The following is a 12,254-nucleotide window of genomic DNA, read 5'->3' on the forward strand; positions in this document are numbered from 1 at the left end:
ACCGTCACGGTCACACTGTTTGGGCTCAGCGAAAAACAGTTTGAACTTGACCAAGGTTTCAGTTTGAGATATTTGCTACGTTTGACATGGGGACAAGTATAAAGATGACTTCCATGCGAGATACAAAGATTCCTTTTGGTCGAGACTACTATGTCCCACCAGGTTCGCTTCGCCTTTGACAACACCTCCGAGAGTGACTCCACACTTTCACAATCTTCGAGCGATCTCGCAGGCGAGAAGGAGGGCTATCTTCATCCTCATGAACCCCCATCAGCTTACCAAGGGCAACAATGGGGCAGTGAAGGCCTTGTGGCTGCATCAAAGCCTCGCGTCTCACGCCTCCCCTTGAGCTCGGATCCGCGATATGCCAGGAATCTCCCATCATTACAGGATTCTTCAACCCCACCTAAGAATCCCAACGAAATACCCCAAGCCTTAGAGCCTATAAATATCTATGCTGGGGATGCTGATACTGCCGAGATGGCGCTCAGGCAGCGCCCGCGGTTTCTCTCGTACCAAACTGCGGACTCTATCATGGTCTTGGATAGGGATGACCCTGAAATAACGCAGGCGGGAAAGAACAAGCTGGACTTGATTCAGGATGGTCAGGACCCGAATGCCGCGAGTGACGCTGACATCCCCTCGCTGGTTCGAGAAAGCGGTAAGTGTGTCATCATGCTACATGCTACCTTGGTATTAATGGACCACTCCTCAGCTGAGCGCCATCGTCGCCATTACATTGTAATGCTTGCTCGCTCCTATCTGGCCTATGGAACTCCCTCGCACCGTATTGAAACTCAACTAGCATCTGCTGCAAAGGCTCTTGACATCCATGCAGATTTCTTGCTCATTCCGAACACCATATTTGCTTGCTTCTACGATCCGAACGAACGTCGGCAGGCGTCCATGCATGTAATCAAGGTTGTCGGTCGATTGTCCTTGGCGGCAGTTGAAGATGCGTGGAGCATCTATCAAGACGTTAATTCATCTCGAATTACGGCAGAGGTTGGGGCTGAGCGGCTGAAGGACATAGAGGATCGCGAGGAGGCTCAGAAGAAGAGGTATAGATGCGTCATCGCGTTTCTCTGTGGCTTTGCTGTCACCCCTCTCGCTTTCGATGGTTCGTTCGCGGATGCGCTTGTTGGGGGCGCATGTGCTGCCGGCTCTGTCCTCATCGCGGAGTACTTTGCGGCACGTAACGTCCTGGTGGAAAAACTTTTCGAGTAAGTGACAAGTGCAGTACAGCATTCGAACAAGTCTTAATCCAAAATTCTTCTCAGAGTTTTTGTTGCCTTCTTCATTTCTTTCATCGCCCGGTTTTTGTATTCGCAGTGGGATCATAGGTTCTGCTATAGTGCTGTTGCTTCTGGGGGAATTGTGCTGATTCTTCCGGGCTTCACCGTCAGTGAGTGCACCGAATTCGATGAATATTCGATTTCCTAATGCTGATTGTAGTGTGCGCATCGCTCGAGTTGTCCCACAAGAAAATGCTGACAGGATCTATTAAACTTGTTTACGCTATCTTTTTCGCGTTGATTCTTGTGAGTGTTATCCAGCTTCCTTCCGCGATCGCGCATACCAAGCCAGTCAAATGCTTGTAGGCCTTCGTCCAAACCTCGGGGTCAGATCTTTATCTCAAGTTCAACTCGAATGCGGTTGCAGCTCGCGCAAAGATGATTCAAAGTATCACTGAAACGAACTACCTGAGCGGAACGCTTGTGGCAAACGGCACTTTGAACATCGCGAATCTCACATTGGGTTTCACTCAAGCTCTAGATCCTGACCGCTCATATCCGGAGTGGAAGTATAAAGGAACAGGGTGTTACCGTGACCCAGGGTGGATCTGGGTTTTCCAGAAACCGACTCTTGGATATTTCTTTCTCATCGTTCCTGCATTCGCGTTCTTCTTGACCCTATGGAACGGCATGCCGATCAAGTTCAAGTGGAGAAACACTGAGCATGTAATCATGATGATTCTTCTCGCTTGCGGGAGCTACACAGGTGTGTTCACACTCTTTCCATCGAGTCTCTCGCATCTGACCTGGGTTGTACAGCAAATCTTGTCGGGACAACATACCTGACTGGTTCCATTGGAAGCTCATTGGGTGCATTCGTTGTATCTTTTTTGGGTTCCATCTACACTCGCCTGAGGAAAGATATCACGCCTTTCGTTCTCATGACCCCTGGTATTCTTCTGCTTGTGCCGGTAAGATAAGTCTCCTTTGCAACTGAATAACAGCACTGACATCCACCTCAGACCGGTTTGACTGCGGTTGGTGGTTTGTCCAAGAACTACACTGGAGAGGATGACCAGTTTTCAACTGTTCTAAATACTGGTTTCGCAATGGTCGAACGTGAGTTGTCCATCTTCCAACTACCATGATTAAGGTTGTGACAGTGTCTTTCCAGTCTCCATTGGTATCATTGTAGGATTAAGTTTAGCGTCGCTTCTCGCAAACCTGGATGAGGTGTGGCGGTCAGCTGTCGGAAGGTCGAAGACAGAGAAGGTCGCCATAGCTTTTTGAGCCGGGTCCACGAACAAACTCTGCCCGTTCGATTTGACCCCCGGCCGGGCTTCTTATGGACCAACTGTCGTCTGAATATGCATGTAGAGGCTGCTAGACAGCCATTGATGTATCGCATGTACTCTTACTTCCAGAATTTGATCTGCACCATTTCCCATATTTTTTTTACTTCAATTTTTACATGGTGCGCTCTGGACAGCTGAACTTTCTCAGCACATGACTCTTGTGCTCCAATTTAAAGTGCTCAGATTCCATTCCTCTTGACCGCTTTCAACCTTTCGCCCCCCTGTGCTGTCACCGAGAATGGCAGACAGCTCTTCGGATCACTTCCCAGAAGATGCCGAGCAACATGGTGAATCCATGGAGGAGCAACGTGAGGTCAATTATCGGGGCGAAGTTGGGTGAAGTTCTTACAATTTTGTATCTTGCTTACCTAGCCATTATTATTTCTTAGCAGTCCGAAGCCCGCCCAGAGGACGTAGAGGGAGAGGAGGGTGGTGACGATGAAGAAGGAAATGGGGATGAAGATGAAGATGATGGCGATGGCGATGAGGACGAGGACGACGAGGACGACGAGGACGAGGACGAGGAGGAAGAAGGCCCAAGCCGGAAGCGACGAAAGGTCAGTCACCCAAGGGGTGTCGTCATATCGGATGACGCTGGTATTGAGGTTTCCTTTTCCATGCAGAAATCCAAGCGACCTGCGAATCGCTACATTGACTGGGAGGCCGAAGTGGATAATGATGAAGAGGATTTCGATGACGACGAGGATGAAACCCTTAAGGAGACGCAGGGCTTCATTGAACCAGACGATCCATCTCTTGAAACTCCGGATGGGCGACGTCAAATTCTTGCCGACCATCAGCGTTTGGACCGTCAGCATGAAGCAATTCTCGAGGAGGACGCCGAGGCAATGGCACGTCGACTGAAAGAGCGATATGCGCGTCCGGTTTCACGTTATGTCGGAGACAGCGATCAAGTGCCTCAAAGACTATTAATGCCAAGTGTTAATGACGCCTCTTTGTGGCAAGTTCGTGTCAAAGTGAGTAAACCACCGTTGCTACTGCCAGGGGACGTGGATTCATGCCCTCTTTTAGCCTGGGCGTGAAAAAGACATTGTCATTAGTCTTATGAGGAAGTTCTTGGACAAAGAATACTCTGGTGGCCAATCCCTTAGTATTCTCTCTGCTTTCTATCGTGATTCACTTCCTGGCATGATCTATGTTGAAGCAAGAAACGAGAAGCAGGTTAACCAAGCAGTCTCTGGGCTAGTGGGTGTATACCCCAGCCGCGGTTATACTTTGGTTCCTATCGATGAGATGGCGAGTCTGCTCAAGATTAAAAAGCAGATGACGACCATCAATCCAGGCAGCTGGGTTCGCATAAAAAGAGGGAAATATGCTGGAGATTTGGCCCGTGTCATTGATGTCACGGATAATGGCGAGGAGGCTGGCCTCATGTTTATTCCTCGAATTGATCTCACGCCGAAAGAGAACGAATCCATTAAGCGAAAAAGGGGACCAACCGCTGCACAAAACTCTGCCATCGCACGGCCTCCCCAGCGCCTCTTCAATTTGGAAGAAGTCATAAAAGTGTATGGAAAGCACTCTGTCAGTGCCAGAGACAAAGGGAGATAGTGTTTCATGGAGACACTTATCGTAATGGCTTCTTGGAGAAGGACATCAAGTTACATGGCATTGTAACCGAGAATGTCAATCCGACCTTAGATGAGGTTGCTGCTTTCCAGGCGGCAGAGAACTTGGAACGATCATATGATTCTCGGCTTGCAGCCCTTCCACCTGTCGACCTCTCTGTTATAGCAAATGCAGCGAGGAGGGCAGCCACGGCAGTCTTGCAGCCTGGAGACCATGTCGAGGTCTTTGAGGGTGAGCAAACCGGTGTCGACGGTATCGTGGAGAATATTCGAGACGACGTTGTGATTCTGCGACCCAAAGTCCTCGACATGGAAGACCAGAAGATTGAAGTGCCTGCTGCCAGCGTCCGCAAGCGCTTCAAGCCTGGGACCATGTCAAAGTCATGACGGGTAAGAGCGCGGACGAGACGGGCCTCGTGGTTGCTGTCAATGGGGATGTCGTTTCGATATTATCTGACGTTTCGCATCAAGAGGCGAGTTCCTTCATATTTGCATTTCTGACGATCACTTCATGTAACTCTTCGCAGGTCAATGTATTTTCCAAGGACATTCGAGAGGCTGCAGAGGTTGGGAGCGGTACAAATACTGTTGGGGCCTACGAGCTCCATGATCTAGTTCAGCTCGAGTACGTATCTCAATTTTTGTCGGAAGGAAAGTATATTTACGAGTTCAACAGTCAGCAAACGGTAGGGGTGATTTTCAAAACAGAACGAGTGTCATTCCGTGTTTTGGATCAGCATGGCGCCGTCCGCCACGTGCAGCCCCACCAGATTACCATGCGTCGAGATTCGTCGAGGGCTGTAGCAACGGATGCTGAAGGACATCCTATCCGCATGGGGGACGCCCTCAAAGAAACTGACGGCGAAGTGTGTCTAGAAGTACCTCAACATTGTTTCTCGTCGTACTGACATACACCGACTCTGTAGCACCGGAGAGGGACTGTTCTGCATATTCATCAATCACAATTTGTGTTTTTATTCAATCGTGAAGTTCCAGAGCATAGTGGTGTCTTCGTGGCACGCAGCCGTGCAGTAGCATCCGTTGCACCTAAAGGAGCATCGAACGGTCGACCCGTGATGGATTTATCTACTATGAACCCCGCTGTGGGAGGAGGTGCTCCGGGGGGTATGGTTGGTTCGGGTGCAATGGGGCGCGGTCCCAGAGACCGACTCATTGGTACTCAAATTACTGTTGTAAAAGGAGAGTACAAGGGATACATGGGCACAATCAAGGACACAAACGGCAACATGGCACGCGTCGAACTTCTTACTAATAACCGCATTATATCTATTGACAAGGCAAAGTTACGTCGCAAAAAGTATGTGCGAGCAATGTGGCTTCGTGTGTTTTTATTAATGTGTGTCCTCAGTCCTAACACCGGGGCTTTCGAAGAACTTGATCAATCTTACAAGGACCACACCCCATTCCGAATGCCTCCGCCGGATAAGTTCGGAAACCGGAATTCTTGGGTCGGGGGTTCCTCCCGGACGGAAGTCACACCAAATCCATATCTGTCCTCAAATGGAGGTCGTACACCTGGACATGGGGTCACTGGGAGAACGCCGAATCCATACGCCAGTGGAGGACGGACACCTGGATGGAACCAGGGCGTTACGCCGAACCCGTATACGTCAGGGAGTCGCACGCCAGCTTGGACTTCTGCAACGCCGAATCCCTACACTTCCACCTCAGGTGGGCGCACACCTAGCTGGAACAATGCTACTACACCGAATCCCTATCTTGCTGGCAACAAAACACCTAGCCACAGCTCATCGACTCCTGCAGAAGCATGGGGTGCCTCGTCCCCTTCATGGGAAGGGAACAACAATACTTCCGACACAAATTGGGGCAACTCTTCGCCTGACTACGTAAGCATGGCAATTTCCCTTGCTCAGTATTTCCAACTCACGCGATGGATAGATCGAGACCACGCCTGGTTCATTCCCTGCTCCAACTCCCTTCTATGCAGTGCAAACACCTTATAACGCAGCAACTCCATACAGCGCTCCCACTCCAGGCACTGCATTATATGGGGATGGCCCAACCCCTGCATCTCATACTCCAGGGGGATTGGGGGCTTACGCAACAACCCCTGCTGCGGCTGCTACGCCATTCACAGGTGGAGCCTTGTCATCGTCCTCCCAGAACGGTAAGTATCTGCTTCTGACGAGATGCTGATTTCCGACGTGGTCTCCACCCTAGGTTTGCCAGAAGATTGGCTAATTAAGGCTGGGCCATTATTGACACCCAATGGTATCAAGCTTCTGGTTAACATCGATTCGAAACTCGCTTGGCAAGATGGGGAGTATGATGGCATGGATGTTGCTGTCCTGTCTGTGACAGACCCAGGACCATGGTCGCAAATCGACCCCTCCGCCCGGATCAACATTAATCATCGAGAAGCTGTCCTGCCGACACAATATCTCGCTCCTCGACACCCAGACGCCGCCAATCAGTACGCACTCGCTTTACATGGCACATTCATGAACAAAGCCATCAAAATCATCCATGTCGATGAAGATCTGTGTATGACGAGTCTGGCCCGGGATGCATTGTTTGGGAAGACTGAAGGATATAATGCAAAGGAGTTGATTTTATGTGAAATGTACTAAGTTTCTGTAATATAGTGACTACTACAGGTGCTGGGGCGCTCCCTCAGATCACTTGCAGGAAAGGGGATGCGGACACAAAGCACACGGACAAATTAAAAGGCGAAAATGGCTTGTTTTGGACCTTTCCTTTGCCATTTCCGGTCCATTTCCTTGGGCCTTAGCCTCTTGGTCCAATTCCACGAACTCGCGTATATAAGGTAATTCGATAGTCCGAATCCAGTCGTAATGCCAATTGAGACTGGGTTAAATGAGCATGCTGTTGGTAGAGATGGAGGAAACGTTATTACCTTGCAGGATGCGGACCGTAATATCCTTCCCCGTGTACGAATCTGCACTGCCTGAAGGGATGCCGCTCTGGAGATAAAACTTTAGTTAAGTCAAAGGGAAGCAGGCCAGGAATACCTACCGGCACAAGGAACAGAACCCCGGGCACCATAGCAGGGTAGGCTTGACCACCAACAAGACGAGAATACAGATTCCCAAGAAGGCCCACGACAATAGCACCCACAGCAGTCACAGAATCGGAGCGCATCAAGTACGTGAATGACGCACGATTTGCTGGAGGATAGCATGACTCAGTGACACCCACGAAACGACAGGTGTTAACTCACCAGCATAGCTCATACATGATATAGCTATCATAACTACGAGCGTCTTGTTCTTCTTGAAGGTGGAATGCAGAGGCTGGAAATTACGGAACGCCGTGGCGATGGAGTATAGAGGAACGAGAATGAAGAGCGTCCACCATGGAAACGGTTGCAAATACCATGGGAAGGTGTGGCTCCTATAGCAGGTATCCGCAAGGAAATGATTTTGGGATATAGTAAGGGGTGTGGACAACGCCTCGGCAGTGAACCTTCCTGATGTCCATGGAACTGCTGATGTCTGTCTGTGTGGCTGAGAAAATGACCCGTGGACTATGTTCGACACTTTTGCTGCCTGGACTGCCACATCCCGCAATCTTCCTTCATTGTGATCGATAAGAAGGTAGAACTCAGAGCCAAAATCTAAAGCATATCCCTGCATGCCTCCATCAGTGAGATGGCCCCCATTACTATTCCGAAACTTACTAGGAACAAGGAGTATACTATTACATAGACAAACTTGACGCAGCCTGAGAGTCCGCGCTTTGCCGCAAGCTCTTGGACAGCAGACACTATCGCGTGAGATATTGTCAATTGAAGTGCCAAAGAAGAGCCTTGCGCAACTTACAGATAAGGAAGCCGGGAAGAAGGGAGACAATCCCGGCAGTTGATACTGCTTGATAACAGAAGTATTGGCTGTTGCGAATAGCGCTGATCCCTCGTGCCACGAACGAAACGATGATCACCGCAACGATTCTGCGAAAATCAGAATGCATTTGAATGAGTCAGAAAACGCACAGGGAAGAACGCACTCGAAAACGGTAGAGAAAATAGAGAGCTTCTCCGTGGCAAAAACGGAGAGAACGTTAACAAAGAGTCCCAGTAAGCCAGCGGCCCACATATCGAGGAAAGAGCCGGAAAACGCAAGCGGGCAGACTAAGAAGGCTTGGGCAAACCCAAAGAAACAACGTGCCACGTTTCCCCAGCATGGTTTGAAGTTCTCATCCAGCAAGGCCCCAAGCCGATCAGCCGCTTCCTTTGCGCACATGCGGCCATGGGTGATTGCCTTGTAAATATCATACGTTGAAGAGAGCCTCCCCAGGTCCAGTCTTGGGTTCACCTTCGAGACTTTCAGCTCCGAGCCTCGAAGTGATGCCTCATCATCGAAAGCAGTGATAATGGTATTTGGAAGGAAAATGAACTTGCTGGATTCGTGGACTTCCATCGCAGCCGCTGCAGTAGACATGATGCCTTTCATCCGATGCAGAGGCGCACCAAATCTCAAAAAGGACTTCCCAAGCCTTGACAAGCAGTGGCGGCGGTACATAGGCACTAGTAGTGGTAGGGGTAAATTATTGTCAAGACCGAGTCACAAAAATAAGGACGAGTGCTCACATAACCCTCGATACTCATTGACTTCCCAGGGATAGGGAGCGCGACCATACTCGGTGCGAAAGAAATTCATCCAAAGTTCTTGGTCAAGCGAGTCGTCCTCAATCACGAGGTCATCAATCTCTTGGGATACTAGTCTGAGCGCGGGCTCAGAGCCCATGCTTCGAGATGGCGTCGTCATTGGCAGAATGGAAATACTCCCTCTGCCAGACGGAACACGGGGGCTATTATAGGTTGTCTCATCCCTGTACCGGAATGAGAAGTCTCACCGAGACCATCGGATGCAAACTAAGTAGGAAGGACTGTGTCAGCGCTGTGTCACTCCAAATCTGGTTTCGGCATCAGATGTCTAAGATTGGTTCAGTCGAAAACACGTTCGCAAACCTTGTGGGCTGGATAAATGCTACATCGAGCGCTAAGAAATTTCCCAATTTCTCATTCCGCTGATAACTATGAACTCCTCGGGGCGACGCAGCGGACATCTCGACATATTGGACAGCACGCAGGTTGAGCATGAAAGTCCTCTTGAGTCTCTTGCTCGATATGTTATAGAAGATCGGGCGCCTCCAGGAATGGAGTACTATGGCGATCGAGAGTCATCTTTGCCCATGAGCTCGATCTCATATGCTCCCCGTCGACTGCGCAGTGGCTCTATGGATACCTTGGCAGCCGGAATCCCTCAACTCAGGCGGCGCTCCAACTCCCTTCCAATGAATAACGGACCTTCCTTGACGCACGTCCGCCTCAGTCGAGTACCGCTCCGGCCTTCTGAGGACCTTCCGCCATCTTCTCGACGGAAATCTTCCGCTTTCTCCAACGTTAACTTGGCTCCAGAAGATAATGAAAAGGTGGACGACCCATGGCTTGTTTCCTCCGGCCGCCCCCAAACAGCCAAGGAACAGTCTTGGTTTCGCCGAGTCCTTTACCGTCTGCGACATCTGTTGGACGAGCCTGGCAGTGACACTGTCTTGCGCCGTGCAGGAATCGACGAAAGCAGGGGAGGGTTGGACTTCTACCAGCCACCTATCGAGATTCCTTATTATCACACTGCTCGCTATCATATTTCTTGTAAGTTGTCTTAAACTGGGAACTTGAGATGTGCCCAACCTGTTACTTCTAGCCCCTCACAAGCGACGGATTTTTATCACCGAACTTGCTTACGCCTTAATGCAGTTCGGGTCCCCTGTTCACAAGATCGAGGAGCATTTGATTACGGCCGCACGGTTCTTGGACGTCCCTGCACGCTTCGTCATTTTGGACACATCAGTGATGTGCGTTTTTGGCGAGTCTGACGGCTCTTCGTCTCAGACGCAGTACGTCGATCAAGCCCCGGGACTATCGTTGAGCAAATTACGAGACACGCACCTTGTCTTCTTCGATGTCATTCACGACAGAATCAGTGCGGGGGAAGGTATTCGTCGATTGAGGGTTCTAAGATCCATGGGCCCTCCGTATGGAAATGCTATGCTTCTTGTTTTCGCTTTCCTTGCCGGGTTCAGTATTTGCCCTATCGGATTTGGCGGCAGTTGGGCCGATGCCCTCATTGCTGGTGCACTGAGCTGTGCGCTCAAGGCCTTGCAGATTTGGTACTTTCAACGTGAGATATTCATCGGCATATTCGAGTAAGTGGGTCTCTTCTGCGTGGGAGGTTTAGTGGTTAACGTCTTTCAGGATGACTATTTGTATATTGAACTCGCTTGCGGCGCGGTTGTTGAATTCTATCCGTGGACATATTTTCTGTTATTCTGCGATCTCTTCCTCCGGAGTAGTTCTAATCTTGCCCGGTTTTGTTGTCTGTGAGTCCCCTGGCATGCCTGTAGGGTGTGTTGCTGATGAGTTGTCCTTTAGTCTTGGGGTCGCTCGAGTTGGCGTCGAAAAATATCCTCACTGGAGCGGCGAAAATTGTTTATGCAATCGTCTATTCGTTATCTCTGGTACGTCTTTTTATCACAGTGTTGACACTCAATCTTAAGAACTCATAATAGGGCTTCTGTCTTACTTTGGGATCTGACATTGCGTTCGTATTGGAACCAAATTTCCGTCAAGCCAGGGGAGCCATGGCACGCGATCTCGAACGAGTAGTTGTCCTCTCTGGCACCTTTACTCCCATGAATGGCACCAACACAACTGCCATCGAAAAAATCTTCTCCTTCACTCAATCTTTCTTGCCCACCGAACCCATAGATAAGTACCACTATGTGCTTGAAGGTTGCTACCGCGATCCTTCGTGGCCCGTTATCCTCCAGCCCCCACCGTGGGAATTTGTCTTCCTCCTCGTTCCGCTCTTCGTTTTCACCTTGACAAGCTTGAATGGGTCACACTGGAGGAGTTTTAGTTGCTGGATACAGGTTCTCTTCGGGTGCGCAAGCTTTGCCGGTATGCAGCTTCACGTTGATTCATGAATGGCGATTGTCTGACGTGTTGCACAGCCAAGAAAGTGGGTGACATCTATATCTTCGACCGAGGCGACATTGTCAGTGCGATGGGTGCTACTGCAGTCGGTATTCTGGGCACAATTTATGGACATTGGCGTCCCAGCGATGCCTTGTCCTCTATGATACCTGGTGTCCTTGTGCTCCTTCCCGTACGTTCCGCTAACGACACACGTTCCTCTGCTCATCTAGCTGGTTTGTTCTAGTCCGGGCTCTCCGTTGTCGGTGGATTAAGCCAGAACTATCATAATCCCAGCGGCTCAATTTCGACTTGGCTAAGCACGGGCCTTCGAATGCTTCAAGGTAAGCCAGCTCAAATCCTGCATACTTTGGCATTACATGATGGCCATCACTTCTAGTCACTATTGGCATCACTGTCGGACTTTTTGCGTCTCAGGTCGCAGTAATTGCGTTCATGGGTATCGTGTTGCATGACACTAGCAAGTCATTAGCATTCTAGTCTTTCGTAGGTATGGATTGTCAGCGTTTGTGCCGGCCGAAGATCTAGATGCAAAGCGCATGGTTAGATTGGATTGGTTCTGACTTCATTGACAGTGAGAATGGACGTCCCATTTACCTAGACAGCTCTTTTGTGCTTCAAATGCCATCCACCCGTATACTTATATAGCGAGCCACAGACACCAGTTGCAGTTGCAGTCAGGTAGAATTTCACCACAAATTATTAGAGAAAGTCGACGTCCCACAGTAGTGGCGCACGGACTTGCCAGCCGCCAAAGATTGTCCATCATTCCCTATCCCTTGTTGATAGGCGGCGTTGTAGGCTTAAAAGCCACTCATCGCGACTGTTTTTTCTCTCTCCTCAGTTACACTAGTATCGTGAACTGAGGGTCTCATTTCTTGGTCGTGTTAGACCTTTTACTCAACGTCTATCATTGTCTAGCGCTAGATTGTTACGCTAGTTCTCTCACACAAATCTTCACTCTTGACCAAATTTCCATAACCCAAAATATAAGCAGATGCATAGTACGGAGCGCACAAACACTGGCTATCAAGCCCATAGTAAGAGTAACGCCGCGCGGTATTGTTTTGAGGGG

The 12,254-nt window shown here is 49.7% G+C and overlaps 4 protein-coding genes across 4 annotated transcripts; 3 read left to right on the forward strand and 1 right to left on the reverse strand.

Annotated features, from left to right (window-relative positions):
• Positions 1-699: 699 nt before the first annotated feature.
• Positions 700-2,525, forward strand: EI90DRAFT_2911443 (uncharacterized protein; the record flags this gene model as incomplete). Its single annotated transcript, XM_039054423.1, has 7 exons — positions 700-1,223; positions 1,281-1,405; positions 1,456-1,541; positions 1,602-2,001; positions 2,055-2,206; positions 2,258-2,354; positions 2,410-2,525. 7 exons carry the CDS (start codon positions 700-702, stop codon positions 2,523-2,525), a joined length of 1,500 nt encoding a protein of 499 aa, XP_038919323.1.
• A 270-nt stretch (positions 2,526-2,795) lies between these two features.
• EI90DRAFT_3046028 (uncharacterized protein) lies at positions 2,796-7,003 on the forward strand. The gene is made up of 12 exons (XM_039059445.1): positions 2,796-2,921; positions 2,983-3,529; positions 3,557-3,567; positions 3,623-4,135; positions 4,159-4,553; positions 4,577-4,652; positions 4,707-4,804; positions 4,856-5,045; positions 5,106-5,497; positions 5,549-6,047; positions 6,100-6,328; positions 6,382-7,003. Exons 1-12 carry the CDS (start codon positions 2,829-2,831, stop codon positions 6,789-6,791), a joined length of 3,453 nt encoding a protein of 1,150 aa, XP_038919324.1. The 5' UTR covers positions 2,796-2,828; the 3' UTR covers positions 6,792-7,003.
• EI90DRAFT_183617 (uncharacterized protein) lies at positions 6,726-9,083 on the reverse strand. The gene is made up of 8 exons (XM_039052252.1): positions 8,771-9,083; positions 8,188-8,707; positions 8,004-8,131; positions 7,862-7,947; positions 7,403-7,811; positions 7,198-7,349; positions 7,079-7,145; positions 6,726-7,029 (listed from the first exon to the last, which is right to left on the reverse strand). Exons 1-8 carry the CDS (start codon positions 8,946-8,948, stop codon positions 6,884-6,886), a joined length of 1,686 nt encoding a protein of 561 aa, XP_038919325.1. The 5' UTR covers positions 8,949-9,083; the 3' UTR covers positions 6,726-6,883.
• EI90DRAFT_3046031 (uncharacterized protein) lies at positions 8,839-11,955 on the forward strand. The gene is made up of 8 exons (XM_039059446.1): positions 8,839-9,835; positions 9,888-10,389; positions 10,439-10,563; positions 10,616-10,701; positions 10,753-11,143; positions 11,197-11,351; positions 11,406-11,502; positions 11,559-11,955. Exons 1-8 carry the CDS (start codon positions 9,220-9,222, stop codon positions 11,657-11,659), a joined length of 2,073 nt encoding a protein of 690 aa, XP_038919326.1. The 5' UTR covers positions 8,839-9,219; the 3' UTR covers positions 11,660-11,955.
• The last annotated feature ends 299 nt before the right edge of the window (positions 11,956-12,254 follow it).

The sequence above is a fragment of the Cantharellus anzutake genome (genome assembly GCF_015039405.1).
Source record: "Cantharellus anzutake strain C23 chromosome Unknown EI90scaffold_11, whole genome shotgun sequence".
Classification (NCBI taxonomy): domain Eukaryota; kingdom Fungi; phylum Basidiomycota; class Agaricomycetes; order Cantharellales; family Hydnaceae; genus Cantharellus; species Cantharellus anzutake.